Source organism: Aythya fuligula, chromosome 1 (assembly GCF_009819795.1).
Source record: "Aythya fuligula isolate bAytFul2 chromosome 1, bAytFul2.pri, whole genome shotgun sequence".
Classification (NCBI taxonomy): domain Eukaryota; kingdom Metazoa; phylum Chordata; class Aves; order Anseriformes; family Anatidae; genus Aythya; species Aythya fuligula.
Window position 1 is genome coordinate 64,390,870 of NC_045559.1, and position 26,999 is coordinate 64,417,868.

Consider the following 26,999-nt stretch of genomic DNA (forward strand, 5'->3'; position numbering starts at 1 on the left):
CAGTGTCTCCACTTAGAGTATATTTCTGGCACAGCAGAGAGCAGACCTACTAGGCTATAATACAGATGTAGCTGGCTTAGCTTTAAATTATCTAATTTGATGCAGTGACAGCTAAACAGGAGGAGCACAGAGCTCAGTGAGAAGGGTAGGTAGGCTGTGCTGTGTGAATATACCATCTGAGGACTGCTGAACAGTGATTTTGCCATTTTAAAATGCCCTGTGAAAAGAAAGGTTGTTTGCCTTATCTGAGCAGATTTTAATTAACTGTGACAAGTTGTGCAAAGAAGTTCTTTTTCCATGCATGTGTTAAAATTCTTACCCTTTTCTGCTCCAGGCTTAGAGAAGGATTTAGCAATTTTAATTAGAGCAATTAGAGTTATCTCAAAGAACGCTTTTGTCCTATTCCAAGATTTTGCAACATAAATAAGACACACTTCTAGAGAGAGGTTAGCAGTAGTATATAGCCTGGTTCACAAGCTGGAACTTTCATGCCATTGTAGTACAGAACACCTTTCTAATGACTTAAAAAATGAAGTTTCTGCTTTGTTCTGCTGCTTTTTCATTCTTCTAGCCAAGGATAGCAGGGAGAAATTATTTAAATCAAGATAATTTAAATAGTTCCTGTGTTGGATAGAATCACTGGATTTCTTTAGTTTTCAAGCATATTGAAATTTTGTAGAACAAAAGTTGAGAATTTGGGCTATTGCAACGTGAGAGCAAAATGTGCAAAGAACAAATTATGCATGCTTTTATTTGATCCTGTTATAGTTTGGAATGTGTTATGTGGTCTTAATAAAAGAATGATGGCTAAATATTTTTAAAGTAATTATTTTCATCCTTCCTTGGTTTAGGGGTTGGTTGCATGACATTTCTTCGCAGAACTAGTTTCCAACCCCAAAAAATAGGTTGAAAAATTAGGGTGAAAAATTATTTCTTTCTTTCATGTCTTTCCAGACTACAAAGAAATCATAAACACCTTCCAATTCTTATATAGAAAATCTCTGATTTTTGTGGAGTTTAGTTAATTATTTAATAATCGGCAGTAATTAAGTGAATAGAAAAAAGCAGAACTACAGCTATCCATGAAGCTTTTTTCTCTGTGTAATAGTTGTGATCTCATCAACATGAAATAATCTACAAAAATTTCAATGTGCTTATTCATACATTTTTTTTCAGCATACAGGCCTAAAATTATGAATTTACATTTTTTTATTTACTGTGTTATACACTTATTTCAAATAAATTATTGCTATATGAATGAGCTACTGAAGCTTCAAATAGGTATGTCTTTTTTTTTTATTTAGACAAAGCCAAAATTTCTGACTAATAGTTCACTTTAGCACCTCTGATTCCCTTAGGTGACATTTTTAAAACCATCTGAAACAATTATAGAGGCAGAAACCAGTCTGAGGTTTATAAGTAAAATAATTAAGCTTTAAAGCCTGTTGATATCTCCTTATATTCAAAGATTTTGCTTGTCAGTATATTTTACATGACTGTCTTTGTTTACAAATGACAGCTTCAGGCATACTTTCTTTGGAAGTGCTAATGTTATCCTACACTTTTCTTCAGCAGAGCTGATGTTTGTGGAACTTCGTTTCTGTAAGTGTGAAACTTCTCAGTACAGGAAAGTATAAAAGTAAAATTTGAAAATACAATTAACAATTTGGAAGCTAATTTAAGAAACAAGTAGAAAACATAGGTTTATTGCTCTTTAAATAGGAGAGAAGAAAAGATTGAATAGCACATCTATTAAATAAAGTTATAAATTAACAGTATTTTTATTTTTAATCAACTTTTCTTTAGCTTTTGAATTTATACTCCTGTAGCCAAGACTTCAACACAATGATTTACTACTTAAAACTAGTAAGATGGTCTGAATTGGTCTCTCTCATCTTTGTCTCCTGCTTTTAATCTACTGCTGAAGTTTTGGAGGATTTTGCGTTTGTTTTCTGCTGATTTGAACATTGAGATGAACTAGAAACTGTGTGCTAGTTATCACTTTAAGTGATACCTTTGTGTGTGCTGGTATTTTAGTTCTTGGTTGGATTTTGAAATCACTGGCTGAATGTATTCATCAAATTGCAAAACATCAAGATGAATTTCTTTAGCTAGGAGTATATGAGCTTCAAAGCAACTGTCGCCCTCCATTATTGATTTGTGTTGAATTTCCAGCACATGATTCAAAGTTATGCTCATTACTAATATGAATAATTTATTGTTCAGGGAATTACATTGATTATGTTCACAAATACAGGAAATGAGACATACAGAAGTAATTTCTGAAGAAACTACTGTGATTATTGGTTCCAAACTTCTACAACTGTATTTTTTCAGTAGCAAAACTCTAATACTAATGAGATAAATTATAGAGGACTCTTACTGCACATTCTTTTTTTCAGTCCAGTTTTATGTGTTGTTGAAATATAGATCAAATTACTGGGCTTGAGCACTTCTTAAAAAATACTCGTAGGAAACCTGAAACTAAACAATTGTGATACTCAGTTGCTTTCTGCTCCCAATTAGTAGAGATAATTGGATTCTGCAGAATAGTCATTTCATGCAACCTCCTGCTCAGTTTGGGACTCTCCAGTGATGGGGATTCTGCAACAGCTCTGAGTCCTATTCCAGCATGCTAGGGACACACTTTAGTGGTTAGACTTGGCAGTGCTAGATTAAGAGTTGGACTTGATGATCTTAAAGGTCTTTTCCAAACTAATTCTGTGATTCTGTGATATTGTAAGTCAAAATTTACATCTTTTGCTGTTGACTCTCATCCTTCCACTGTGCACTTCTGTAAAGAGTTTGTCATCATCATCCCTGCAGTGTCTGGTTAGATAGCTCTAGACATCAACAAGATTCACCCCCCAAGCCTTTTCTTTTCAGCTGAACCAACCCAGTTCTCTCATCCTCTCTTACATCGTATGTTCCAGGTCCTATCCATATTGATCTGTTGGACTCTGTTCAGCTTTTCAATGTCTTCCTAATGCTGGGGAGGCCAAAGTTGGGCGGGCCCGATACTCCAGGAGTGGTCTCACAAGAGCCAGATAGAGTGAAATAACTGCTTCCCTCATCGTGGTATTTATACTGTTGCTAATAAAGCCCAGGAGAATACAGTTGTCTTTTTTTCTATTCTTCCTTCCAGCAAGACCACACTAGTCGTGTCTTCCCCAAATTAGATATACTCTGGAAACCTGCAGAGAGTGCAACCTATCCCATAACCTGGATTGTTAATAAAAGCACCGTACAGTATCAGCCACAGTATCAAGCTCCAAGGATTGGCAGTAGTAAGCAGCTGCCCACTGGACGTTATATTGCTGTCCACCAAACGCAGTTTGAGCCTGACAGTCCAGCTAATTTTCTGCCTACCTCATAAACCACTTATCCAGTCTGTATGTCACCAATTTGGCTACAAGGATGTTTGGAGGCAATGTCAAAGGCCCCAGTAATTCAGTATATGCCATACCCACTGTTCACTGCTTGTCCACGAGGCCAGTCATCTCATCGTAGAGGAAAATCAGGTTAGTCAGGTACAATTTGCGCTTCTACACAATTATAGATCCATTTGGTACATTAAATAGCTTCTAAAAGTAACAATGATAGTTTATGCTAACACTGAACTACATTCCTGAAATTTTCTTTTGGTTTATAATATTTGCATTTCATTATAATAGAAACCAGGGTGCTAAATTCTTTCAAAAATTTAAACGTGAAAGATTGACAGAAGCCATCTGGGAAAATAAACTTTAAGTACAAGTGTAATGTTCTCTGAGTAAGGCCTGGACTACATGTTGGAGAATAAAAACAAACATTAGATAACTACCCAGTCTGCTGAATGATGCAAAGATCATGCTACACAGAACATCGTATTTGACCATATAAAGGCATGGCTAGGCTAGTTATTTTTTTTCCTGTGGTGTTTTGAATTGCACATTGTATCATTTTTAGCAATTTTTTACTAAAAACAAATTAATGCATGGAAGAGCACCTTCAAATATTTTTCTCCTTCATTCTCCATGTGATATATGCTGCCTGATTATAGGTGGGTTCTGCAGGAAATAGAAGGCGTGTCCTCTTCTGCATTTGGAAAGTGCTTATCTCATGGTAATACTGAAAGATAAGTTGCTGTATTTTTAAGCATGAAGCCTACTTCCCTGAAAATGTCATCACTTAAAGTGCACTTTCATGTTTCTGAGAAATTCCTTGCAAAATCACATGTGGGAGTAACTGGGGGAGTAGCAATGAATGATATGGCCAGGATATTTAGGAAGAAAAGGTTCTGAATAAATTCCTCCCTTCATCATCATGTGCATGTGTTATAAGTTGCTAATATTTTCTAGATGTAGTGCTGATACTGCTCAGTATTGAGGACTCCCTCAATTCTGAACTATAGTCTGTAATTTCCAATTGTTTTTGCACTTCTTGGTCAGGAAAAAAAAAGCAACAAACTAAATACATTTAAAATATGACATCCTTCAGATATTTTGGGGTGCATTAAAATTACATTATCACAGATATCCTTTACATATTTAATGTTCTTAGTACGTTTGATCAGCTGTTCTATGTAATTATGCTAGATAGACAGTTATGGTATTATTTCTCACAGGGATACAGTACTACCTTGCAGACCTAGTTGGCAGATGCAAGGTAATAAGACACAAACATTTAGTTTATATCTTGTTCGAAGAAAAGGAAAATAACTATTCTTAATTAGAAATTGGTAGTGATGAAATGCTGAAGTGAAAATTCATCCCTTATTATAATTTAAGTTTGATTCAAAGGATGGCCGATGTTGAATCTTACCAATCTGTTATGGAACAGTATCAGTTAGATATGAAAGTTCTTTCTGCATGAAGATAGAAGAAATGAAGGATGTTTTATTACTTGATCAGAATGGATAAGTCACAAGAAAAAAGGATTAGTTTTGTATTTTTTTGACCCTGATACCTACATGTGGCCCTGCACTTTAATTATTGTGCAGTGTCCTGTTTTGATGATGAAAGTACTAATTTTCAAGCTTCTATGTGGCATTTGTCCACAATATAATCTGAATATGTCGGAGAGATACTAAGCTTTCTCCTTTCTGCCACAAGGATAAGTGCATAACTTATATTTCAATGTTAAGAAGGATGTTTTTGCATGATGTTCTTCTAGCAGCCGTACTTAAATTTGTGTTATAGGGAGGTTCGGTGTGACTATGGCCCTATTTTCAGTCTTGTCAGAATCATAGGCAGGTTGCCAAAATCAAGTCCTTACTATGCACTTGAGAGGTGGGAGGTGTTGTTTTTCTGCAGGTTATAATTCACCTAAATTACAGTGAAGCTATTTAAGATGATAGAAGTAGGACACATCGTTTGCTGTTGTGCAAAGCATCGTTTCAGACAGTGGAGAGACAGCCTTTCTAAAGAAAAAGCCTAAAATAATTTTCTATTTGGGAAAATGCTGTGCAATGTCAAAAGCAGATGCTGTTGTGCCAGCATCCCTTTAATGACATGCTGTTCTCATACTGGGTGTTTCATCTACTGCATTTCCGTAGTAGGTTGCTTGTATGGTCTAAGGTCAGAGACCATGTCTCTGCACAACTGGAAATGATCTAGTACATAAATGCACCACTAAAATAAAAACAATATATTATTCAAAACAGATTTCTGACATATTCGTTTTTGACCTCTTTATCTTTCATTTTCTCAGTTTCCAAAAGTTCACAGGAATTTGTTTGTTTTTCTTTTCTATTATCAAGCTTTTTCATTTTCTTCTACAATAACAGTCTTTGGATGCTTGTACAGCTGACGTGACAGGAACAGCTGGGGACATAACTTTCTGCATTTAGTGAAAGTTCATGCTATTCTGAATAGTATACTTTTCACCTTTTTGATTTATCAAAGCTTAAAATGGTGAAGAATCATTTTCAAAATGATTCCTTTTTGCCCATACATGTATTTTGTGTTACTCAAACCCTCTTTTCTTCTCCTCCCCCATAGCCTTTTTTTTTTTTTTTTTTTTTTAAAGTGGACGTGAATTTGAGAATGTCCACAACATGTGACTGGGGTGTCTTCAGCTGTGGACAGTTTTTACTAGTTTTCTCTCTGAAAAGAGAAGCTGTGTCATTCTTTGACACAGAAGAGAAGCTGTGTCATTCTTTGAGAGGCATTGTTTTATGTGTGTATTTTCAGTTGATGCTCTCATAGTCAAGCAAAGATTACAGAATAATTTGGTGTTACAGCACATAGGGTGTGTGTTACAAAGAGTGTTCTCAAATACCACCTCACTCAGTGTGCTACATGTGCCTTTACAAAAAGGCCACCATGTGTCTTACTTTGTTGGTTCCTCTCAATCTGAGAATCACAGGAAAAGACTTTGAGAATCTAAGGAGGGTGTGGAGGATGTGGGATATGTGAGTCCCTGCTGAAGAATAGTTAGAAGTCACTCTCATTCAAATGTTTGTGTATTCTTACACAATAGATCATTCCAAGCCGTGCTGTTCACTTCAACCAAATAGGTAGTAAATGCATTGAGAGTTCATCAAAGACTACAGAACTGCCATTCAAGAGAAGTAAAATATCTGGATGCTTTTCCAACAATATGCTGTTTGGTGAATGCATGAATAGAGTTACTGTGTCCACTCTGGAAACTTAAAAATAGGTAATGTTTTCAGTGTTTTTAAAACACTATACAACTCTACTTTTCTCATTCAAGTAATTGATCGTATGGAGCAAGTTGCATGTATGACTACCATATAATACATGTATGTTCTCTTCATTCACCATCTGTATTGAAAATTCAGGCTTGTGGATGGCTTTTTGGATTTGTGTTCCAGGGGTTTCAGGGGACTGGTGGCTAAACTATGCGTGTGTACTCAGATTGTTAGGTTAACTGGTATCACAGTTCATAACCTTTGGTGCCTTTGGGCACCAAAGTACTTTCATGTCATATAATATTAACATCCTAAACGTATTCACATGCCTACATTTAATATTAGTGTTTGTTGTAAGGACAATATTATTTTAACACAAATAATGAAAAAGTGGAATATGTTTCTCTTGTATTTCCATTTGTTGTTTTGAAACATCTACCTACTGCATATGGGAGAACAAGCTATTTCTGCTTTCTGTCATTTTATTTCATAGAGAGCTCTCTGAAGCATACTGCTTCTGTGAATTGGTATCAACAGAAATATCACATGGACATTTGTATCCTCCTGTTTGCAAACTCCAATCTTTAGAGCAATGTGATAGCCAGTCATGTACTTTTGGCTGAATTCTAACCCCAGTGGAGAAAGATTTTCATCCTACATCATTAAGCATTGCTACTCTGGAGTAAAAAATTTGAAAAAGGTTTATCAACACAGCTGCACCCTATAGCTTGCTGAAACAGGAACTACAGCATTATTGTTTTCAGTAAGCATCTAGTCAAATAAATGATGTAGACACTTCCATGTGAAAATAGTATCCGTTTAGATTAGCTTGCCAGGTAGATTATAGTTTTCTTTTAGTGGATTCATCTGTCATTTTAGCAGTTTATTTTGAGTAAGTACATGGTAAGTATTGTGCCTTTTCAACTGAGATGGTGATTCTGTTGAATGAACATTTGTGTATCCTTTCTCTCATATGAGAGATCATAAAACAAAATAAAGGAACTGGTAACATCAGAGAGCAGTGTTGAATTATGCCGTGAATTAGAAAGAGAAAGCTGTAGTAATTTTGTTTTTATTTGATAAATGGCTCAAAATGCCTTTAGGCTAACTCTTGCTTTGTTTTCTGCTGACACAGGAGATACATCGACGATTTGAAAATGCTCCTGACTCAGCCAAGACAAAGGCTCTGCAAACTGTTATTGAGATGAAGGTAAATGGTTGCATATAGCCAGTAGGAGAGCATATGCTTTGTAAAACAGATTCTCATAGGAAAAGCGACTGTATCAAATACCATACTATTTTGCAAGTCTTCTTAGAGAATTTAATTCAATAATTTAATTTAAAAGAAATATATTTATTTTTTATTATTTTATTTTATATTACTGATCAGGGAAGACACATAACTGCTTCACAACACAATGAAAACTGCTTACTGCCTGCCTACAACAGCATATAGAGATTTCTTTCAGTTAACTAATAGTCCATTGTATTGCAAAGATGAGTGTGATGTACTAGTGGTTCTTTGTGATGATGTGGTTTACTTCCTTTTTACACTATCAACCTTTGAAATGTCATTGCTTCACCTTCCATGTGTTAATAATGTTAGCAATTTGCAACCTCAAAATCCACTTAAAGAATGGGTCTTACAATTAGAAAGATGTCTGTATGCCATCTTAAATGCAGCTTTTCTGGATGAATTTTCCTCTCTTTCTCCCTCCTTCTTTGTCTGAACCTTATTATTTTGGTTTCCTTCCTTTTTTCCCTTCCAACTCAGTCCATTCCATCTCAGTGTTTTCTGTAGTCATTTCCCATCTTTGTGCTTTCAAAGCCTTTCTTTTACTGTCATTCTTTTATTAGTCTTTTTTATGGTTCAGAGCAATGAGAACTAATTTACCATCTGGTAACAATAAGCAGTCTTATTATCAAAAGAGAAACACAGGTATTTCTTGGAAATTATATGAGGGCTGAAATTAAGATACTGTTATAAATTACAGTGTAGAACTTTACCTCGATACCTCTGTAATTTTTTGTAGCAAAAGTCTGCTTTTCCAATTTTAACTTGAGCATCAAAAATTAAGCAGGGAATCAGACTACATCTTCAAAATGGTCCTTTAGAACAATCATATCTTATGAATAATAATAAAAAAAAGGTCTTCTAAGCTTTTATTCAGCTATGATTTGATTATCACACACATACAAAAAATGAAGGATTGGTCTATATAAGAATGGGGGATAGTTTGAAATCTTGTATTTCAGGAAAGACAAAATGTTTTGAAGACACTGACTTAAAAAAAAAAAAAAGCTACTCTAATGGATTGCATTTCATAAAGGCATATGCATGTAATAGAAAATGTGTGTGCAACTCTGTGTGCTGTATGAATCAGGTTTTGCTGTTCCTAACATGTAAGACTTCTAAAGAAACAGTAAATCAGGTAAACTGAAAGCCTCTGTTCATTCTGTAGAACCATGAAGATAATGGCAGATAGGCTTTCTCATTGTTCCAGGTGTATATTTTTAAATGATGGACATGTTTTATATGTTGTGTATATGAATCAGAATGCGTGAACATCCTTTACTGCTTTATATACACAAAAAAGATTGCTACACGTCTTCCTTGCTTACAGTGCTTTTTATGTTCTCCATTTGTGACCTGGCACACAAATTATTATTAACACAAACCTTTTGTCTTCCTTCTCTCCCCCCCCCCCCCTTTTTTTCTTTTTTTTTTTTTTCCCCATTTTTGCAGCCATGTTATGCTGCTCATTCAGTTAGAATTAAATTTCTTTGTTTTATGCTGGCTTAGCCTTACAAGGCAACCTTTTTTCGTAGTCCTTTATTTATTTTAGGTATAGTGTGTCCAAGCCCCTAGCCATGTTTCCTCTCAGTACTAAATCCTTGTTTGCCTTGAAAGGTGTAAAAAAAAAAATGAAAAATGAGTATTTGAGCACTCAGACAGATGTTATGCAAGGAGGTGTAGATTTGTTTCTGTAAAAACTTAGGGACAAGATTTCAAGGGTGGGTACATGTCCAACAAATCATTTCATATTTTACTTTTAAGATATATTATCAAATCATCTAGCTGTATGTCACTATCTGTTTCTTCTAATCCTTTTCAGGATTCAAAGATTTCTTCCATGGAGCGTGGCCTCCGGGATTTGGAAGAAGAGATTCAGATGTTGAAGTCAAATGGAGCTCTGAGTACAGAGGAGCGTGAAGAGGAAATGAAGCAAATGGAGGTGTACCGTAGTCATTCCAAATTCATGAAAAATAAGGTATTGAGAAAACTGTGACAGTAGTAAGACAAAATGAGCCTTAAGAAACAGATAGAATAAATCTTAAGGAAAGTACCTGTTATCAGGTTTCCCATTCAAGTGCTGGCAAATAGTCAGAGTTTATTTGTATGTTGTCCTAAGCCAATAAAATACCTTTAAAATAATTAAGAGAATTTTAAAGACAAATTTCAAAATAGCATTATGATAGTTCTTTTATTTCAGAAGTATTTTGTGGTTATGTTTAGACTATTGATAATCCATTATAGTTTCAAGTTTTATTTTGTCTATAGTCTTCTCAAATGTAGTCTATTGAGAGAGAAAAAAAAGTGTGTTTCTTTTTGTGACCTGTTGAATAAATTATGTTTTATTATGCAAAGGCTAAAAAGAACATGAACTATCAGTGTAACAGCTTTCCATTATGCTCTTCTTGTAGTGGAGTCAGAATATGAGTAGATCCTACAACAGTGGTCATGCCACTATTAATTTATGCACTTGGGAATATTTGTGCCTCAGGACAAATACAACAGTGAGATATGTTGGTCCTCAGACATAAAGATGAACACTGCAGTGTCAGTGTATAGCCAAAGTTGTACTATAGATAAATATCAATTGCTTCTTTGTTTCTCTCAAAGAAGTGTTTCTCAGTCTTCTAGGTAGGGAACCCTAACATCTTCTAATAAAGATTCAGGCTCCCTTGCACGGTAAATTTAGGTTTCTTGTCAGCAGCCCTGCTTTTCATAGTAACTTGTGCATACTCCTTAAAAGCACTGCACAAATCTCTGGAACAGAGGTTTAAAATTACCATGTCCTGAACAGTTCCGACCTACTGCATTTATTGTGCTTTAAGTTACTTGTCTTATATAAAGAATGCTGGAGAAAGTTTCTTGGAAAATTACTACTTGCCCTAAAGAAGAAACATTAAGTAAGTATATGTTTCTTCCAGTTCCCTCACATCAGCTCACTGATTTACCTCAAGATAACCACATCTATTCTTTTACACTTTCCTCCTTTATCCTACTGTTTTGCTTCTAGGAACTGAAGGATACCCCCTTCCAAATTAGGAATGGGGGAGATGCTTTTCTTCTTTCTATCCTTTTTTTTTTAAAAAAAATTCCTTGTTCTTTTTAATTTCTTTTATTCTTTCCTTCCTTTCTTCTTCCCTTATTAGCAACAATTTATTTTTCCTTCTCTTCTCCCTCTGTGTTCTTACAGATCTGTCTGTTCAGCAACTTGATTAATTTCTGGGTCTATTCTGTCTACTGCATCTGCTCATTACTTTTCCTGCAGAAAATTTGTTCCCTTTTGGTAACTATTCGCTCATGAGTCATAACCAGCTCCATTCTTTATATCTTGCTATCCTGCTCTGGTTTTTAAATGCACAAAACTTTATTGGGTTTTCTTTCAATATTGTATTGTATAGTCATGTGTGACTGTATCTTGATAATTAACTTTTTTTTTCTTTTTACTGTAAAACCTTCCTTTTCCTGTCCTGATTTCCTGGTGAATTCCAGTTTCAAAACTGTTGGGTGAAGTGCCCTATATTTGACATATATAAACATAACCATAACTATACATCTTTGTTTCATAACCAAATATTTGTCTGGCAGCCTATGTGAAATCACAGAGACATGAAATTCTGTTTTGAGAAGACTTAATGAAGAATAGACGAGAAAATGAGTGACCAATGTTGATCCTTCTGTTCAGTTCTTTGTCACTTTTAGTTACTTGTTTGAAACAGGCTAACTAGAAGATGGCAAATGATAAACATTTAAAGCATAACAATGTCGTGACAGGTAGAGCAACTGAAGGAAGAGCTAAGTGCCAAAGAGGTTCAAGGGGAGGACCTGAAAAAAAGAGTGGCTGGTCTCCAGGCCGAGGTCTCTGCCGTAAGATTTATTTTTTGTGTGCAGTGGCCATGCACTGGGGCTTTCTAGCTCTCTTGCTTTCGGGGTAACTTTTCTTCTCTTACCTTCCTTAAAACTTTATATAACCATAGAACTAACAGCCTGCTCAGCCCTGTAGCTGCATTTTATTCACGTGGTTTTGGTGTCCATAACATCACTCTTCAACTGAACATTTATATTAGTTCTATTGCTTGTTTTTTAATGGTATGATTCATTTAATCAGTAAGTTATTTTTCTCTATTGAAACAGATTTTCAAAAGCATTCAGCACCCATTCTGGGGCCAGACTTTCAAAGAGATTCACTTTCCCTAGTGGAATAAAAATAATTTATAACATTTCAAAATCATGTGCTGAATCCTCTTAACATTCTTTCACAAGAAAATGGCAGAAATTGGATGCTGAACACTTTTTAAAACTGACTTTTTCATATTAGCAGCATGAACTTAGGCTCTTCCTTTGCTGTGAAGGTAGTGCATTTGCTGAGTGTTCATAATGTCCCATCAAGGAGATGGGAGAACCCATTACTACCTTAACTTCCTTTGCACTGCATTCTTCCAAAAGAACTTTAATGCATTTGCAGTGTGGGCTTACTTCTTCGAAACAGGGATTTCTAAATATAATTATGTTGGGGTGCTACTTCAGGACTTTAATGTAAATGAATGTGGTTCTGTTCAGAAGAGAACAGTTCATCAAAACACAAATATTTAGGGTTAGCATCTCTTCTAAAATGGCCTATTCCAAAGAGAATTTATTTTAAAAAAGAAAGACCAAACTGGGTTGAGAAAGGTTTGCTATATTTTTAGCAAACCTAGTAATTGAAAAAATAATGCCATTTGAAGTTTTTAAAGAGACTTTTTTTACTTAGATACTGCAGAAAACATAACAAGTTGTTATAACTGGTCGTATTGGTCAGTAGCTGACAGCAGAAGTAGTCCTGGTAGCATCAATACTTTTGTATCCTCTTGTTTAAATGGATGGTGAAATCATTCTGTGGACATATTTGCTTTTAGTAAAAGTATAAAAAACAACCAATTAATATCTGAATTAAATGAACAATCAACTATCTAATAGTTCTCTAAACTAAATTCTTCATATTCCTTCACATAATTCCATCTTAAAGACAGAGTTTGTGGGGTTGTTTTTTGATTTTTTTTTTTTTTTTTAAAGAGATACATGTCCTCCTTCTGTCTCTCCCCTTCTTCCATGTGCCATCATTTCGTACTGGAATACAAGAGTCCTTGATGAAATCTTTTGTTGCTATTTGATTACTCTTTGTTAAAGAACTGTCCATTATTGAAACACTGTTGTCAAGATAAATTCACATTTACCCAAGCCTTTCAGTAATTTCTAGTAGTACTTGCATTTATTTTGATTTGAAATACAATTTATAGCTTATATCTATTTAATTTTGTTCTTGACACATTCCCAGAAATCCCAATTTTGAGGTGGATGTTTTTTTTTTTTAGTATCACAGAATTTTCAAGCTAAAAAAGGGAAAACTGTTTAGTTTTTAGAGAGATGCCCATCTCTACTGTATAATATGCAAGAGTAATATATTCGTATTTTATTCTGAGGTGTATCAAACACAAGCCAGAAAGTTGGTTATAAACTTGGACAAAATCTACCTTCAGAGTTCCCTGTCCTCTTGAATGAAAAACACATAACTCTCCAAGTTTACATCAAAATTGTCCTGAATGATCATTGTGCTGAAAATGAGATTTCATCTCATTTTAGTGCTTTACTGTTAAATTTCATACTGTTTATATTTTTAAATGATAATCCAACCTACATTTGTTAAAATAAATATGAATTTCCATACTGATTTAATTCACTAAATTAAACATAGGAAACTGCTCTCAGCATCATGTGGTTCTGAAAATGGTTTTAACAGAATCACAGAATAGTTTGGGTTGGAAAGTTCCCAGAAGATCATCCCCCTTTGCCATGGGCAGGTATACCTTCCTGCCCAATGCCCCATCCAGCCTGGCCTTAAACACCTCCAGGGATGGGGCAGCCACAGCTTCTCTGGGCAGCCTGTGCCAGTGCCTCACTACGCTGATAAGGAAGAATTTCTTCCCAATATCTAATCTAAACCTTCCCTCTCTAACTTTAAAATTCTCACTGCAGGCCCTAGTTAAAAATCTCCCTACATTTTTCTTAGAGTATTGAAAGGCTGCAATGAGGTCTCCCTGGAGCCTTCCCTTCTCCAAGCTAAACAGCCCAGGCTTTCTCAGCATTTATTCATGGAAGAGGTGCTCCAGCCCTCTGATCATTGTTATGTTGTTCTGAAGTATATCTGCATCTGCTTTAAGCATCTTTCCTAAATTTAAAAGTGTTTCTTAGACGAGAGAAATCCTAGTTTCCTGAAGAGTGTGAAAAATAAAGGCATCTTTACATACTTTGTAAATATGAGTCTGGATTGAGGATAGAAAAGCTCAGTGGTTTGACATTTGAAAGCAAATGTCATGCTTCTGAAGAGAAACCTGTAGCTGTCTCATCTTTTCTGATGCAGCAGGGTAAAGGTACATTCCTGTTACAGTTTTGCTTCATCTTCATTAAAATCTTATCCCTGCTAAGTAACTGGTTTTGGTCAGTCCTTTGAAAGATGGCTAAGAATAGACTGACTCTGTCAAAAAAGAACATCTCTTAAAAAAATGTTATTGCTCTCCTCTCTTTCTCCTTGTACCATCTATTCATGACACAATTTTTTGCTGGCTCTCCATTCAAGATAACTGAAGGCTTTAAAATTATTTGAGACAAGTTGAGGGTATAATTCTTTTTGTTGGTACTTAAGTGAATTTAACACTATTTTTGAAGCAATGATACAAATTGATCATTATTTTTTCCTTTACCCATCTTTTCTTTCTTTTTCAGATCGGTCAGGTAAAACAGGAGCTGTCACGCAAAGACACAGAGCTGCTAGCCTTGCAGACAAAGCTGGAGACCCTCACAAATCAGTTCTCTGACAGCAAACAGCATATTGAAGTCCTGAAAGAGTCTCTTACAGCTAAAGAGCAAAGAGCTGCCATTCTGCAAACAGAGGTAAAATGGGCAGTTCTTTATGACTTTCTGTACTTTATGACTTTCTATAGATCAAGAGATGAACAGCATTATTTCTTTTCCTCTTGCTTAGGTTATACAATTCCATAATGATGCGATACTGCTTGTTTTGAGCACATTGTTTCTTTGCTTACATACTTGGGTTCTCTTTCCAGAGCTTTGATGGTAAAGAAAGTATGTGTAAGTGAATATATGTACCTGTGGATGAATGTACACTTGTACAATATGCTCCTCTAACATATAGTCAATAATTTTTCCAAGGCACAGCTAAAGTGGAAGTTGCAATGCCTGAGCCAGGGGGAATTATTTTCAGTGATCTCGTAGCTAAAAGAGATCAAAGAAAGGAAGTATACAACTTCCTGTGGCTTTACTACTACTATCAGCATGTACTGGAACTCTTGCATGTGAGTCTGTGCTTATACCTGAAATACAGGCTTTCATGCTTTACGAAGCATATTCAAAGATAAAGGAATAATATTTTCAAAACTGCTAACAAATTCTTAATAAATTCCCATATTGTGTAAGATGACTGCATATTTAAATAGCAAATGAGCAATAAGTAGAATATATACATGACGGGACATTCTTGAAAAACAAGCGTGACGTGTTGAGTGAAGACAGCATTTCAATCCACTGGCGCGGAAAATTGTAGTGATAGGAGAAGTCCAAAAGATGGCGGTCATGCATCAAAAAATCTTTGGGTTGTTACTGCTAAAATAGCAAAAAGCTAAGAGCTATGAAATAGGCATGCAGAAATTTTGTGGCTAAAGCTGGTAGAAAGATTTCATAATACAGGAGTGCGACAGAATTTATTTGAACTTTTTACCCTCATGTAGCTTTCCTTTAGCCATATTCAGTAACTCTATGGGTGCACGGGGCCTTAGCTATCTGCAGAAATCAAGTTACGCAGCAAATGTCCTTTGATGTTCTAAGATGGCTTTTCTGTTTGTTCTCAGGTTTATGTGAGAGCTGAAATAGTAGTTCCTTTAACACAGTAGTGTTGTAGATATAACAGTGAAAGTCATAAGTAACATTTATAAAGTCATAACAAAAGCATCTATAAAAGTCATAACATAACATCAATAAGCGATCCAAGTCTTACAGGAAAGAGAATATCTTTAGGTATTAAATTTAACTGACATAAGGAAAGAAATGCAAAGAGACCCCACAAAGATAATCTCCAGGTCAAAGGCAGCAATTTTAAATTTTAAGCTCAAGTTGAAAATGAAGGTCTGTGTTTAAACTTGATTTTATTAACAGACAACTTGACATGGGTAAATAACTTGGATTGACCGAGGAGATAGCAGATGAAGAGCTGTTAAGATTCTCTGGAACAAAAAGAGAAAAGTATGCACTCAAAACCTTCTCTGGTTTATTTTTTAAAATGCATTAAATAAAAACAACAACAACAACCCTTTCCTTTCTAGTTTCCTGTTGGCAGTAGAAATAGAGTGAGTTAATTTAAATGACCATTTTAGTTGTGGTTTAATTCTACAAGCTAGAAACCTTAATTTTGCATTTGTTTTTATTTTATATTGATACTTCTAGATTATTGTAACTAGGTTCATTGGTATTCGTTGGTGTAACTGTGAAAATGTGTTAGTTTACGATCATAAAATCCTTTTAAAATTTCTTCATTATTTTTTGCTAGTCAGGAATGTACCCTGGATTTGTATATGTTTATTTAGGAAAAATAAAAAAAAAAATTAAAAAAGAATAGAAATTACCTTTCAGAATATTATTGAAAGATATAGATATTATATATCTATACCTAATATATATATATAATATATATAATATATATAATATAATATAATATAATATATATATATATAATATGTATAATGTTTGCTTACCTAATATATAGATATTATTATTACCTAATATATAGATATATAGATATTAGGTAAGCAAACAATTAAAAAAATACAAATAGTAGGTTTCAATCCATTATAATGTTTGAAAGTATTACAAATAAATCACTGAGTATTGTGGCAAACTTGCAAAGCTAGAAAAACATTTCACTTCTTCCTTATATATAGTAAAAAGCACTACTTTTCTGCTCATGACATGAAGTTCCTGGAAGAATTAACTTTTAACAAGTTAAAAGGCTTCGGTAGATTTTATTAAAGTTAATGTCTTAACATTGATTGTCATTATTTCAGCTGTTATGGGAGGTAAATGTATTTATTCAACTAAAATGTGCATAATTTAAATTATTTAAAAACAAAAAGATGTTTTTGACACTCATGATAGTTATTCAAAACATTTTGATGTCATTTTAGCTGAAGGCCACAGTTGTTTGTTTGTTTGTTTGTTTTTCTTTTTTTACTGTAGAAAATCCTTATGTTCTATTCTCTGATTTGCTGTATTTCTATATAATCACTGATAATGTCTATTCATCGCTGGTTTCTTCCAAATAGGTTTCTCATATAGCACTAGAATGCAAAACCAAATCTCACTTTCTCTGAAACATGAGAACACCTTTAATAATAAAAAGTGCCTGAAAAGAGAGTTTTTCTACTCTCTGCTTTTAGGTTATTCACATAGTTTGCTTCCAGATACCATAACTGAAACTTAGCTGAAATAACTGCACTAACAGTGAAGGATGATTTTCTGTCTGTCTTCCTGTCCTTGTCTTTCAGTAAGCAGATGCTGTGGAATTAAAACATTAACAGTAGTGTTTTAGAATGATGCTTCTATGACAGAGTTAAATGGATTATGGAGTTGTAAATGATGTAACTTCTCTAGAAGAGTAGTTCAAATACAGCCTAGGGTATTTTCCATAGTAAAATGTAGCAATGTGGCATGGATTGAACACATAAAAAGTGCTGTTGATTAATCAGAGTACTCCTTTGTGTCAGAGTTAAGTTGAATATTTAGAATTATCCATTTATGTTCATGAGAATTTTTATGTAATTCCAAGATATTTATACTTTTTGAAAGGTAATCACATCTATTTCATCCTTGCTGATGTACTTGACAGAAAGCTCAACAATTAAATCACCATGCACATTACCTTTCTTCTGTTTTCAGGAGTGATCCCCTCAAGCATAAGATTGAAACGCATTGATAAAGTACACTGTTGAGATGTTTGTTGCATCCTGCGATGCAACTGTTTCTGAAAGTGTATCTTTCCATAAAATAACTTTCACTAGCAGCAGGGTAGGAGCACGAGATCCTGCTTGGCCTCACTGAGTTGTTGACAGCAGCAGTCAGTGTTAAAATATCTCTAGGCCTTCTCTTTAGACACCTAGAGGAAATTAGGAGGATGAGGAAAGGAACATTCTCTGCCATATATTGGCAGAAATACTTACAGGGAAGAGGTATTTTAAGGTTGTATTTAAATAAGCATTTTGAGGGAAAAGAGCCTTTGCCAGTTAGTCTTCTATTAAAGAAAACTGCAGATAGATGAGGAAAAGATGTTAGTAAAATGTCTCAAAAGTGCATCTGACACCTGCCATTGCTAGAACTACAAAGAACAGTGTCCTATTTGTGGGGTGTTTATCTTGAGGGCTATTGGGTGGAGAGGATATTGTGGTTAACTTTTCATTTTCTGAAGGAGCCTTTAAAAATAGCTCTAAAAGTGTACAATCCTTTTGTAAATAAAACAAAAAGTAAGTATTTATTTTGGATTTTTTCCATGTAAAGTTAGTATTATGTCCCAGTGAGCCCTTTAGCTTAGTTCATTGCTGGCAGGTATGTGACTTCAATGGGAAGTTAGATTAATCAGTGAGAACTTTCCGTTTATATACTGCCCATGCTGGCATGGTACTGTAATTGGTCTATTCCAGATGGTGAATTCAGATTTATATTCAATAGAAAAATGAATTCGGTCCTCAGGACATATGTTATTTGCTCTCAATGTCTTAATAGAATGCAGAATTCTCTACAGTTCTTACTTTACTGGGGCTTTTACCAGCATTTTGGAATTATAGTAGTAGACTCTCCCAAACCAGAGGCATTTAGGGAGTGGATCACATTTAATGAGGTGTGTATGAACAGGAGCTGGGTGTCTCCAGCAAGACTTGTTAGCACAGGCCCCATTAATACCTACGCAGACACCTGCAAATGTTCTCAGTGCACAAAACTGTGTTCACTGTGTTTATTTAATACCATGTACTAGAGATTGTGGAAGAAGAGTTGGAACTGTTTTCTGACCTGAGCAGGCCCTGAAAATAGTAAGTACATCAGTCCTGCCTTGGGCTTAGAGGCCTAGAAAGAACCAAACAGGCTCGGCCCAGTGTGTGTGCCTCAGCTCTGTGAGGTACTCATGTCATCTTAGTGGCCCAGATAACTAGGAGCTGCATGTTCATAACAAATTCACTTCTGCATGCCAGAATGGATGTTGCTGCAATTGGTACAGCAAGTTGAAGAGTCAAATGTAATTTAATTATTAAGATAATCAATGTCAAAAATTGAGAATCAAGTCCTGTGAACTGCCACAGTATGCAAAATCAGCCAGTAAACATAGCTTTTAAGGTTTGACTCCTGACCATGCTCTCAGGGAAATAGCTGAACTCATTTTGTGTTTACTGTCTTTCAAACAAATCAAATAGTAAAATATCACTAAAGTGATCCTTTTTAAAGTGTCGTTTTTCATTTCAGGTACTTGGATACTTTATATAGCATTATCCGTGGCAGCATAAAAATAACATTTCACCTCACACACCAAGTATATTTTTATGTCTTCCTTTGTGCATTTCTCAATTATTTCTGTGTTCTGAGTGCTGACATAGATAGGAGAGAATTACTTCAACATCTACCTTATAAAGTAGCTGGCTCTAGTTAGAAGTCAGAGCAAGCTCTTAACACATTTCAGGATTGATACTCCGTCTGTGTCTTTTGCTGCCAACAGTGTAGTAAGAACAACAGAGAACAAATATTTTGAATTTTGCCAATAGAGGGAAATCAGACCTTAGATAAAATGTTTGTGGGATTCTACCTTCTGATGTTACTGAATAGAGCATGGCCTCATTCACAGATCCAAATGAATGGTTCAACCATGGTTTGATCACATTGCAGTCAGATGCGAAGAGTCACTCAGTCTAAGGAACAGAGTAAAGTATGTTTTTTTTCTAGGCATCACTAACATCTTCATAAACCCAAGTGCAAACCACCAGCATCACAATAATAGCCTGATTGCTGGTGCACACTAGAGATGATGGGAAAAATAAGAAAAAATATGTGGAACCCAAGTCCTGTTGTCTCAAGCTCCTTGTTCACTTCTGAAAATTTCTGTGGATTTTTGAAAATTTTAATGATTTCCCCAAGCTATAAATTGGTTATTTGCTTCTTAAAGTTAAGACTAATTATAAAACCCAAGATTAAAAAAAATGGCTTAAGAATAAATTTAGTTTAAATATTATGTAATTTCTTATGTTAATTCTGGTAATTATTGGAGTTACTAATGTTCTAGTTTTTCTTGGAAATTCAGAATTCTGCATGCTTCATATATGGCTATTAGGAACAGTCATTGAGTATTATTTACTGCTACAGGAAAATTCTGTGGCTCCTAACAGTGTTTTTCGTACGTGCTTCTTACAAGGAAGAAATTGAAAAATCTTATGTATGGTACGCAGCTGAAGAGAGGTGCCTGTCTAGGAAGGCTATTGTGTTGAAGGCAGCCAGAAATGTTCTTGTTTTACTAAAGCTTCTTGGGAAATTGGATGGTATGTGCAGGCCAAGTTAGCAAGCACATTGTTATACGAGGAACTAGCAGTTGCCTGAGCTGTGCTGTAAGATTTTACTTGCCATGCGTAATTAAAGACATAGCAGACTATTACTGTGAAAGCAGTTGGGTTAAGTCTGGGTTAAGACAACACCATCCAGGACACAGAAGTCAGGAGAAGGGGCGTCAGCACCTCAGTAGCTGTTTGCCTAGTCGTTTCCATGTGCAGAGAAAATCTTAAGCTGGCTTTGTTGAAGTTGGCATCACCTGACTCCCACAGACCTCAATTCTTGTCACTGTGGGAGGATGCCATACATAAACTGAGTTGACATGAATAAACAAGTGCAGTGTTCTGCCAGGAATAGTGTTAAGGTGATGACTGTGTATCCTGCCAGCCTTTGAAAATATTCCTGAAAGTGTTTTCTGTGGTTTCCTAGGCAGGGACCTCACACAAATAAAACCAGGAATGCAATTTACCCCAAACCGTAAGCTAATATAGAGTTCAAACAGGATAATCAATCAGAAAATGGAAAGCTTTTTGTGGATAAATTTCTGTTTGCAGATGTTCTATGTTCACGTAATACTTTGCTGTAGACATCTGGAGTGTCTCAAATATTTTGTAACACAAATGTTGAGGGTATATAGATATGCTTGTGAGAGAGATTTTCAGTTTCCCTTCAAGTATGAATGAAAATGACAATTAGTTTTACTATTATATAGTAAATAGGTATATGCAGAGAAGGACATACCTAATCGATCTCTAAATCTGTTTCTTAAAAGAAGGCAGTCTGCTCCACCTGCTAAACTTTTCATTACAAACAGTGTCAATTCCATATATCACATTTGGGTAGTACCTGTTCCTGTAATATCACTACAAAATATACTCCATGCACTGCCTGTTGGGTGAGAGGTTAGGAATGTGCTTTTAATAATGTATGTGTAAGTGAGAAGGCTCCAGACATCGAGGTGGCAGCAGGACCGCAGTGCTGATTGGAAGAACAGGGCAGTTCTTTTCCCTCTGGCAAGGACTTGTTGCTCCATGTAAAAAGAATCAGACAAAACAACAACGGCTTTTGTGGGCGTAACATACTGTAAACGTAGAGCCTTAGAGGCAACCTTTCCATTAGCAAATTGAAATAAAGTGGAATTAGAATAACTCATTAAAACTAAACGTTGCTCAAAATGCCGTAAGCAAGTGACTACCTAAACTCTTTCCCTAGCTGGAGTTGTCCATGTCGTCTTTTAACTTCATGTTTCCACTGTGCAGAAGGACCAAGAAATTCAGTAATCACCCTGTTTACTCTGTGTGACTGATGTCCTGTAATGGCTTCAGCTAACAGGAACCAAATCTGATACTGTCAAATAAGATTAGCAGCCAAGCTGGCAGATTTGAGCTTTGTCTGAATGCTGAGTGGATAGGGGTCAGTGGGTTTCTTTTGCTATCTTGAGCAGGTTGCTGGTGTTGGATTTCGTATTCTACAATGGTGTTTGAGATTAGTCTGTGCTCTGTGGTGACCTTTTTTTTCTCATCAAATTTATATTCGGGTAGCTCTGATTCCTTCTCCCATTTCTTTTGTCTTGTGAGCTCTGTGTTTCATTTGTGCAAGATAACTGTAGAAGGAAAAGCAAAAGCTTCTCAATGTGCAGTTTTGAAGTTTGAGGGTACCTCAGAATTCTCAGTGTTTCTAAGGTTATCGAGACTCTAAATATGTTTGTGTGTCCAAATTGCATTCACAATATTCTATAGCATGTAATTTGTTCCATTTTATCTTTAATTCAAAGCTGCATCCTACAGAAAAAAAATACTCAAACTGTTTTATTGCTATTTAAACTAAATATTCTTAGCCCTTGTAAAGTAACCCTCTTTCCGTGTTTTTATCTGAAGTGGCCACACAGACCTGTGTTTTCATTACCTCCAAGCTGAGCTAATACTTTAATTAAAACCTGAATACGAAGTGACTATTTGGTACTAATAGTAAACATTTGAATCTCTGAACATTGTTAGTGTTTCAAATAAAAGGGTTGATTTTCCTACGCATGAGAGAACCTCTGCAGCTTAGAAGAAACATATTCTTCTGGCCTCTACTTTGAGGGGGGAAAATGCCTAACTTGTATCCTGTAAGACTGAGCTATGTCTGAAGTATAGTTCGAGATACTTCAGGAAGGACCATTAATGTCATATAACTGGGAATTAAAACATGATTGTTTTCAGTGTTTTGTCCCCTTTCTATTTGTAATTTGATAGCACACACTTCCTTGTGGAAGAGCAGTTTATCTTTTCAAAAGTTCTCTCCTTCATTGCTAAACAAACCCTTTCTGTATGTTTGAATCTAGGTGGATGCATTACGCTTACGTCTGGAAGAGAAGGAGACTATGCTAAATAAGAAGACAAAGCAGATTCAGGAGATAGCAGAGGAGAAAGGGACACAAGCAGGAGAGATCCATGACCTGAAGGACATGCTAGAGGTGAAGGAGCGCAAAGTTAACGTTCTTCAGAAGAAGGTAAGATTGTAGACGTCTAAGTCAGATACCCATCTTTGACACAACCTCATTCCTAAGCTTGTCAAGACGTCTGAACTAGAATTTACGTTTTGGATGTTAGTGATTCAGTCTGTTCACTTAATGAGAAGATGGTGAATGATGAATTTCAATTTAAAGTTGTGAAGAAAAAAGAAAAAAATTCAAAGTAAATGTTCCCTTTCAGTGGGCGCAGGTGCTGCTTCTGGTTCCACTGCACTGTTAAAAAATGCCTGAAGTATTTGTAGGAGGCATGTCTCATGGAAAATCAATCCTTTCACACCAATCACCTTAAAGCTGCACTGATGTGAAGCATTGGGTACAGTGTGACTGATACCAGTATGTGAATGAATGAATGAAGGGTTGTCTCAGTAGAAGCAATTAGGTTTATTCCTCTGTAATTTACTGAGAAAAATTCAGAAGAATTCAGTAGGTATAACTTTCATTAGAAATGCTGTTACATCATACTAAATTCTTCTCAGGAACTTGTAGAAAAGGATAATCAGAGTTAAGACTATCCTACATAACTTTCTGGATAAGAAAATGTAGACCTTGTCAGTGAAACTAGGGAGGTCTGGGTAAAAAAAAAGATGTAGACCCTGTCACAGAAATTAGAGAGGTTTCCTAAAGGACTTAGAATCCTAGGGCAAGGAAAAAAAAATATATATATATATATATATATAATATGTGTATATATATATTAGTTTATAGAATAATTTTTTCTCATTGTTTGCATTTGTACATAAGATGTTCTTGGATCTTGTTATGTATGTATTAGGGTCTGAATGTGCTTTTTTTTTTTTTTTTTTTCCCTAGACGCTTTAGCAATCTGTGGAGTTCTTGTAATTTTAATAGTTCAGAATATTGATTAATTTCTCAAGCCTGGACAATGCCTTTTCTTTGACTATGATCTATAAATCATGAAAGTTTAGGTCATGATCAGTTCCATTACAGCCAACTTCATGTGGGAATGGAAGTTCAGCCATGGAGTTTAGCCATATATGTGTTGTTAATAATTCTAGAACTGCCTTATTCCCAGTCTTCATGGTCTCGCTTTTTGACTTTTTTAATCTTTGTGGTACACTTAAAGACTTCTAATTTTTGTACTGTACTTTCTCGTTGTTTTCAAAATTGGTCATGTACACTCCAAACATTGATTGAGATCCCAGCAGAATGCTTAACCAAGAAGCGGGGAATCAGACATTTTTGTAAATGTTAAATGTCAGCAAGGTTATTTTACTTCTGTTTACTCTTACATTGTTGGCTTTTTCTTCTTATTTGTTCTACTTAACTCTTTAGAATGGTCTTTTATTGGTTCGTTCATAAGCAGTGCTGAAGGTTCTATTTTTGCTCATTTTCTTTACTTGTACTTCTTGAAACCACTCTAACAATTATTAAGACAGTTTCATCTTGCCTCTTCATGTGGCTACCCTGTTTTTTGAGGTTTGTTTGCTGCTGCTTTCAAGTAAAAGTACTTGATCTCTCCAGATAAGAAAGTGAGGTCCCAAACTTTTAGATGTGGAGTTTTTGAGCTCTTGTTTTCCTATATAGCTCAACAAAGGACAATATTACTGTAAAAATAATTTGAGCTGTTTTTGAAAACCTGTCTATGAGCTTCTTAAACAAAGAAACATATACTCTGTCTATAGAAAAATATCTCTTTCCTGCTGCTAACTAGAATCACACACAGATTTGAATTTGCTTTAGCCTTCAAGTTGTTGGAATCATTTTCTTTAACATGAACTGTTAAATTGTTAGGTTTTTAAATCCAAAGATATTGTTTTCAGTATCTATCATTAGCAAACCTAGAATATTTTTATGGAGAATTCAGCTGACAATCCTTGAACCTGAGGTTTTTGAAGCAGTATGGAATTTATTTTTGGTTTGTATGGTCCAAGGTAAATAAGCATAAATTCAGTCCTTTAAACTTTCAACTGATTTTCTTAATTGTTACTTCAGACCTGAAATTTAAGACTAAGTTTGAGAATCTCTATAGATTGTGCTTTGCACTTTCTTGCATAAAATCTGTTACTTTAAAGTGCTAGAGAAAATTTTGAACTCTCATTTTATCTGGTACATGTGTCTTTCCTTTTTTTTGACTCTACAGATAGTTATGTCAGCCTTCTGCCTGAAACTTCATAAGCCTGGATCTACTCTCATGTGAATGTGAATGTTATTCTCTTAAAGAGGAAAAAAACCTCTATTTTTTTTTTTTTTTTTTTACCTTTTTGCATTTCTTAAGTACACATTTTTATTGAAGTGCACAGCCTCTTTTATGCTTTATACACGTGCTTTCAGATCCTCTAGTGGCAGTTCAGAATTTTATTTACATTTAAAAAATGTGTAGCCTTTAAACATTCACATCCATACAATGACAGTAAGTTTTTTTATTTGTCCCTCTGATTATAAACTGGTAAGTTCAGAAAGATCAGATTTTTAATTGAAGATCTGGATGATCTGGTAGCAGCAGATCTTTCTGCTGGCGTAGTTATCTGTTATTAAATGCGTATTTTAAATTTACAGCATGATTTAAACGGTATTTAGGCATTTTAAGTGAATACAATGAATGATTATGAAAGCTGTGTGGTACAAAAAAGTGTTCATCTTGTATAGTGTTAAGAAATGTTTTTCTGTGGATTTCTGAAAACAGCAGCAGCATAAAACTACTACTTGCAGTTATGAGGAAGAATGGGGTACAGGTGTTGGCATGTTGAAGGAATGTAACCAGATAAAGTATTTGATTAATAGATACTATTTAATCAGAATTTACCAACTATTTTTCCTTCAGCATATGCTCAGATTGAGGTTAGTTTTGAAGTGTGTGCTCTCATGAACTAGATTTTGAACTCTAACATATTTTTAATGCTAGGTAAAAAAATTAAATTGTATCAAATACTAAAATCATAAAGACATTCAAAGAAAAATATTTATTGGAAAATCATTAACTTACATGTCATCAATTTAGGAAAAGCTTTTTACTTTCTTTTAAGATTACATAGGGCACCTCTACTAATAACATAGGCATAACCAAATGATGCCTATCATGGCATTTGGACTTTTGTTCTTAATTTTTATATTTTCTGTGGCTGTTTTAGATGTGTAATCACCTATTCTAATGACATTGACAAGAAATACTTTGGTATGGTGTCCAAAATTGCATTGTGCTAAATTTCTGCAATTTCCATTGTTGAGACAAAAATTATTTTAAATACACCCTTTAATATTGAGTCTCTGTTTGGATTCATTGACATAGGTCATTGCCTGGTTTGTTTTATGAACTGTTAGTATCATTCTAGTTCACCACTTTTATTAATATAATAAAGTATACTTTTTGGTCATTCTGAAATCCAGATGAAGAAAGTAATGTTTACTGGCTGATTAACAAACAAATAAAAGACACAGAAGAAGATTATGAGCAACAAAAATCTGAAAAATTAACATGACAATGGGCATCGCTACTGATACCCAATAGGTACCAATTTGAGAAAAACACGTGCTTCATATCTTCGGTTGTGGAATCTTTCCAAAATGGGAAGCTTCTACAGTGGAGGTGGTTGATAGCATCTTTACTTGAGACAAGAGAAGCAGTAGAAATGCTAGAAATTTGGACATTACAGAAATGGTCTTTATGTCTGAAAATTTCATGCAAAATCTTTGTTTCGTAGAGCTTTGGGATTATTGTTTTTTAATTCATTAAAAATAAGTCTAGCATAAAATCTCATTTTCAGTTGTTAGAAACCCAAATGAGGGGAAAACATCAGAAAATAAAATGAGGAGCATTCAGAGCAAGTCTGAACCTGAAAAAGATTAAGTTGTGCTTCATTATTCTCTCTGCCATATCTGTCTGTCAGTGCTGGTAGACCAGAATGGAGAGGAGTGGGGAAAAAAAAAGTCAATGCTTACTAATCAAATCTTTTTAGAGAAGTATCATTTGCGACAAA

The 26,999-nt window shown here is 34.9% G+C and overlaps 1 protein-coding gene across 13 annotated transcripts in view; it reads left to right on the plus strand.

Annotated features, from left to right (window-relative positions):
* ERC1 (ELKS/RAB6-interacting/CAST family member 1) overlaps positions 1 to 26,999 on the plus strand; it is a 296,379-nt gene that overhangs the window by 73,475 nt on the left and 195,905 nt on the right. For 9 of the 13 annotated variants that reach the window (XM_032208161.1, XM_032208143.1, XM_032208195.1 and 6 more), the window contains exons 4-8: positions 7,770 to 7,844; positions 9,751 to 9,906; positions 11,700 to 11,783; positions 14,685 to 14,852; positions 22,876 to 23,043. In XM_032208161.1, the coding sequence (XP_032064052.1) occupies positions 7,770 to 7,844; positions 9,751 to 9,906; positions 11,700 to 11,783; positions 14,685 to 14,852; positions 22,876 to 23,043 (651 nt within the window). The remainder of the gene's footprint in view (positions 1 to 7,769; positions 7,845 to 9,750; positions 9,907 to 11,699; positions 11,784 to 14,684; positions 14,853 to 22,875; positions 23,044 to 26,999) is intronic. The other 4 variants (XM_032208169.1, XM_032208206.1, XM_032208231.1 and 1 more) reach the window with 1 other exon arrangement.